The 6,295-nt window shown below is 45.0% G+C and overlaps 1 protein-coding gene across 1 annotated transcript in view; it reads left to right on the forward strand.

The window, feature by feature from the left end:
- The first annotated feature begins 4,460 nt into the window (after window positions 1-4,460).
- Window positions 4,461-6,295, forward strand: part of Trappc6b (trafficking protein particle complex 6B) — a 14,219-nt gene continuing 12,384 nt past the window's right edge. The window contains exon 1 of the mRNA XM_028782385.1: window positions 4,461-4,781. Within this exon, the coding sequence (XP_028638218.1) occupies window positions 4,701-4,781 (81 nt within the window). The 5' untranslated portion in view covers window positions 4,461-4,700. The remainder of the gene's footprint in view (window positions 4,782-6,295) is intronic.

Here is a 6,295-nt window from a genome sequence, read left to right on the forward strand (position 1 = left end):
CGCCGCCTGTGGTGTTTGCGCTCCGCTGCTTGCGCAGAGCGAAGAGAGATTACGTCGGTGTGCTAGATCCAATCTCGGGGCTCTGCAAAGGCATCCCCTTAAATTTGATATGTCGCTGACTCCATAGTGCTCTTAAACACTTACTAACACCCATGGGACGGAAGCGACTCTACCTTCCTTCTTTCCTTCCCCAGGAGATTTAATTAGAAAAGGACATGGCAATTTATGGTTATTGCGCATGCCCAGAGTGCTGGGAGGCGCAGGCTGCCTAGTGAACTGAACTACCACGAGTCTATCCTAACAGCTAATAATTATTGTGGACATTGAGAATCGCCTTACATGCCTTAGTCGTTAAAAACTAAAACTTCAATGAGATGGTTCTTAATGATAAGGAAATTGAGGCTGCGGACCTAGGTCCAGGAGGTCGTCAGATCTAGATTAAGAGGCACTTTATATTCTAATCCTGAGCAAAGCTGTTTCCGGCAGGGCCTAAAGCCTGCTGGTATAGTCGCGGGGGAGTTGCCAGTGTTTTCCTGTGTGTATTTTCTAGATTCCACTTTGTCACAGTGCCAATATGGAAGCTGGTTTTGTACTTGAAATAGAGGTACACGTTTTAGTTCAGAAAAATGTTACACAAATACAAAAGTCAAACCCTTACAAGTTTGCTCCCTGAAAAGGAATGAGAGTTTTTGTTTTGTTTTTAGTAACAGTAACTTGGTCTTACTTGTATGCTATTTGTGTGTAGGCTCATAACTGGACAGGTGAGGAAGAATTTCATTATCTTATCAATGATACAATACCTGTCATCTACAAAACAAATACTGTGAATACTGTGACAGCTGGGGATACACAGAAAAACCCAGTCTCGAACAAAACCAAAACCAAACCAACCAACCAACCAAACAAAGCCAGGTGGTAGACATGCCTTTTCATCTCAACACTTGAAAGGCAGAGGCAGGTGAATCTTTGGGAGTTCAAGGCCAGCCTGGTCTACAGTCTGGTCTACAGAGCCAGTTCCAGGACAGCCAGAGAACACTGTCTTGAACTCCGAGAGAGAGAGAGAGAGAGAGAGAGAGAGAGAGAGAGAGAGAGAGAGAATGAATTTGAAGAAGCTTGAGGGCATATAACATATTAGCAGGAAGCAATATAGAAAACAAAGATTGGGTAAAAAGCAATTAATTGTGAAAATTATTTAATTCTAACTGTAAAGGTCTCACTGAGTTGTTTGTATATATAAAAGATAGGCTCTTTCACATTTTGCTATTATTTTGTGTGTATGGGTGTTTTGTCCTCTGTGTAACTACCTGCATACATGATGCCCTTAGAGAGCAGAAGTGAGGGGTGGATCACTGGAACTGGAGTTACAGACAAGGCTAAGCTACCATGTTGGTGCTGGGAACTGAACCCAGGTGTTCCCCTCCCATCACCTATGTATTTATAATACATGTCACACTATACATACATATATTCGTACATACATATACTTTATACATATGCATACCTCAAAGCCTGCCCCCACTATATATATGCATATATAGCATTCGATATGTAATATGTGACCTAAGAGGTAATGGCCCTATAATATGATGACCCATATAATAATATGACCCATGTTTGCCAAAGGCCAGCTATCAAGCAAAATTATACTGTTTGCAAAGTGTAGCCAATGAAATGATGTGGCTAGTAAATTCTTTGTTCTATACATTGTCTTTTTATTTTTAATTTACTTCAGCGTATATGTGTATACACATGAGGTTGGAGTCAGTTTTCTTCTTCGCCATATGGAACCTGGGGATGGAATTCAGGTTATCAGTCTTGGAGACAGGTGCCTTTTCCCTCTGAGTCATCTCAATAGCCCAGTAAGCTCTTAACATTGTGAGAAGGTGCAGAATGTGTCCTTGTTTCTAACATAGTGTGCTGATTTAATAATCTTATTAGAACCCTACTTAGGGCCGGGCGGTGGTGGCGCACGCCTTTAGTCCCAGCACTTGGGAGGCAGAGGCAGGTGGATTTCTGAGTTCGAGAGTTCGAGGCTAGCCTGGTCTACAGAGTGAGTTCCAAGACAGCCAGGGCTACACAGAGAAACCCTGTCTCGAAAAAAAAACAAAAAACAAAACAAAAAACAAAACAACAACAACAACAACAAAAGAACCCTACTTAGAGTTGGGCCTGGTAGAGTCTGGAAATCCCAGTGCTTGAGGATTGGAGAAACAAAACAGCTTGACTTTTAAGATTGAGTGCAAAAGATGCAAGTCTGGGTCTTAGTACCCATATCAGGTGGTTCACAACTATCTGTGGGATCCTACATCATCTTCTGGCCTCCACTAGCATTCATAGCATTCACACACACACACACACACACACACACAGGAATAAAATAAATGTCTGGCATTGGAGAGATGGCCCATTGTTAAGAGTACTGGCTGTTCTCCTAGAGGACCTGGATATGGTTTCTAGCACCCACAGGGCAGCTCACAACTGTCTATGGCTCTAGTCTAGGGAACCTGATAACCCCTTTTGGTTTTCATGGGCACCAGACACACGAATGGTACATATATACACGTGCAGGCAAAACACCCATGCATATAAAAATAATTAAAAGACAAGTATTTTTAAAAGATTATGAACCTCCTCCAGGCTGCTGTGAGAGTGGGTCTGTGCTCTCCATCTATCTGTCCCTGCACCGCCGAAAGTCTCTGCTTTGGCTCCCCAAGTGCTGGGATTCCAGGCCTATACCAGTGTGTGTGGCTTTTAGGTGGAACGTTTAGGTTCTCTTTATAAGATGACCGGCATAAATGAATTTAAACATTAGAAGGCATTTTGCGGGGGTGGGAAGCATATCCTCATAGAAACAGGAGGAGGGGGGATAGGATAACGGGTTACTGGGCGGGGTGATGGGGTAAGGGGATAACATCTGAAATGTAAATAAAATATCCAATAAAAAAAAGAAGTCATTTTTTAGGAAAACAAACAAACCCATGTAGTACTAGCTCTAAACAACAGTGATTCCAAGTTCCTTAGAGAGGTTCCAAGTGCCTACACAGATTTCAGGAAAAAATATCCTTTAGGGTTGGTTTGGTTTGGTTTGGTTTGGTCGTTTGCATTGGGGAAGCTGGGATAGGAGCAACCTACAGAATAAAGAATATTTCTTACTTTTGTAGACTTTAGAGCAGTGGTTCTCAACCTTCCACGGGGGTCGCCTAAGACTATGGGGAAAACACAGATATCTACATTATGATTCATAACAGTAGTAAAACAAAAATACAGTTATGAAGTAGCAACAAAAATAATTTTATGGTTGGAGGTCACCACAGCATGAAGAACTGTATTTAAGGGTTGTAGCATTAGGGAGGTTGAGAACCAGTGCTTTAGAGGAGAGGGGTCCTTGAGCTTAGCAGTTTAGTGATGGTACTAATCCGTTTGCCTGGGGTTGGAGCATCAGCAAGCTGGCCCTATTCTTCTGCCCTCCTGAGGGGCTTCGACACACTGTGAGCTTAGGGAAGGCAGAGGTAGAAGATAAGGGGAAGCTGATTGCTCTACTCAGGCAGCATCGGTGATCCAACATTATGATATGTTGATAGTATGGTGATAGTTACTTTTTTTTTTTTTTTTTTTGGTTTTTCGAGACAGGGTTTCTCTGTGTAGCCCTGGCTGTTCTGGAACACTCTGTAGTGCTGGCCTCGAACTCAGAAATCCGCCTGTCTCTGCCTCCCAAGTGCTGGGATTAAAGGCGTGCGCCACCACTGCCGCCCGGCTCGATAGTTACTTTTATTATTCTGGGAAGAAAATACCTGTCAAAAGCAACTGAAGGAAAGGGTTATTTTGGCTCACAGTTTGAGAGCACAATCCACCACGGCAGGGAAGACATGCTGGTAAGATCCTACCTAAGGTGGTTTGTCCCATTGCAGCCACCGTCAGGAAGCAGACAGAAATGAATGTTCAGCTCACATTTTTTTTTTAAAAAAATTCAATTTAGAACCCCACCTCAAATGCCCCAATCTAGAAAGCCACGGACAAGTCCAGAGGTTTGCCCCCTGAGTGATTTTAGATCCTGTCAAACTGATATTAACCATGACATCTATTACTACAATTATAGAACTGTCATCTGAGAAATCATTTGAGATAGTGTAACGTTAGATTATCGTAACCAATTCGAGAAAACTAATGTTAATAGGAGAGACAAGGAAATAATTGGAAGAAAAACATATTTCATGAATTACCGAGAGAAGAACTAACTCATCACATAGCTGGCAAAGTAGTACTTGTAGTACTAAGAGTTTAAACGTAGAAGGAACGTTTAGAAACCAGGAGCATAACACCAGTTTAGGTTGGACCTCAAAAAACCAAGGGAGAAAAAAAAAGGCTTTTCTCTTATCTGCGCACCAGAACCAGCCACAGCTCTGTGAAGCACCAGCCCACCTAACGTCGAGCAGGGCGCCGGAAGTTGCTCACCCCGGCCCGGAAGTTACTCACGCTCCACGCCCAGCGCTGTAGTCTTGGCTACAGGGTGTGTGGGGCTGTCCCAGGGTCTCGAGGGCCCAGTGGCGGCGGCCCTGGGGAGGGGCGCGGTGCACGGCGGCCTTCCGCGGCCTTAGGACCGGGGTAGGCCGCTGCGCACAGCGTGCGGCGCGGACTCCCGGGAACCTCGAGTCCCGCACTCATTGGAGCCGACTCGGCGGCGCTGGAGGGATCGACGGGAAATGGCGGACGAGGCGTTGTTTTTGCTTCTCCATAACGAGATGGTGTCCGGAGTATACAAGTCCGCCGAGCAGGGGGAAGTGGTGAGTGCCGCCCCGCACCCTGGGGTCGCTTGCTTCCATTCTTCTCCCGCCCCGCGGACGTAGACACCCAGAAGGTTAGACAGAACTGGTCCACCTAGAGGCATCCCACGGGCTGTCTCCTCCGAGATTGGATCTCTCATCCGTTTGTGTTTTGTCTTCTGTTTGGTGTGTTTGTGTCCGTATGTTCCTTTGAGTGCATTTTCGAGACAGGGTTTCTCTGTGTAGCCCTGGCTGTCCTGGAACTCACTCTGTAGACCAGGCTGGCCTCGAACTTAGAAATCCACCTGCCTCTGCCTCCCAAGTGCTGGGATTAAAGGCGTGCGCCACCACTGCCCGGCTTGAATTCTATTCCTAATTACACCCATCTACAGTAGATTCTCCCCCGGGGTTACAGCATCTTCACTGTGATACCATCATTGATATTTGCCTAAAGCTGCCTTTACAGGCCGTCCTAATGAACTCTAGATACAGCCTAGAGTTTCAAGTCTGTAGTGAGGAATTGCCTAGATTAGACTGGGCTGTGGATATGCCTGTAGGGAGTTTGTTTTTAGTAGATGGAGGAGAGCCAGTCCATTGTGGGTGGCGCCATCCCTACTCAGGTTGTCCTGGGCTGTCTAAGAAAGCCAGCTAGCCTGTGAATGAGCAGGCTGGAACCTAGTTCATCTACGGTTCCTTTGTTGAGTTCAGCCTTGCTCTCTTCAGTTGTGGACTGTGACATGGAAGTCAAGTGAATGATCCCTTTCCTGCTCTGTGTTCCTTTTGGGCATGGGTGATAAATCATAGGATTTGAGTTTTATGTAAAACTGTGTTTTCTGGTAATAAATATGTTCCTGGATGATTCTACAATAGACTGTTTCTCTTGGTCTCAGGATTCCTTAGTCGCCTGTAGTTCTTCGTCTAGGGTTGAGGCCTTGTGAGCTTCCCTCTTCCACATTTGTATGTCTACTGGTGTCATCTTTATTCAGATCATGTTTAGGCAGCTGTGTTGAGGAGACTTCACGCGTGTAGTTTCTGACATTTCTAGGAGACACAATCTCACAGCAAACTTCCTGTTGGTCTGGTGCTTTTTTTTTTTTTTAAGATTTATTTATTTTTATGTATATGAGTACACTGTAGCTGTCTTCAGACACACCAGAAGAGAGCTTCAGATCCCATTACAGATGGTTAAACTCTGGAAGACCTCTGGAAGAGCAGTTAGTGTTCTTAACCACTGAGCCATCTCTCCAGCCCCTGGTCTCACTCTTAAAATCTTTCTTTCCCACCTTCGTCGATGTTCTCTGAGTCTCAGGTGCAGGAGTTGTGTTGTAGATGTATCAGTTGGGACTGGGCTCCACCAGTCTGCGTTTTGAACTGTTGTGTTTTTCTGTGATGATCTTAGTCTGTTGCAAAGAGAAGTTTCCTTGATGAGGGGCGAGAACTTCATTCCATATCTAAAGACTTGGAGCTAGGACCTTAGATGAGAAGGAGTATGTGCTGTGTGTCTCTCTGGTTCCTCCCTCTGTACAGTCTTACTG

This window comes from Grammomys surdaster, unplaced genomic scaffold (genome assembly GCF_004785775.1).
Source record: "Grammomys surdaster isolate TR1022 unplaced genomic scaffold, NIH_TR_1.0 98, whole genome shotgun sequence".
In the NCBI taxonomy this organism is placed as follows: domain Eukaryota; kingdom Metazoa; phylum Chordata; class Mammalia; order Rodentia; family Muridae; genus Grammomys; species Grammomys surdaster.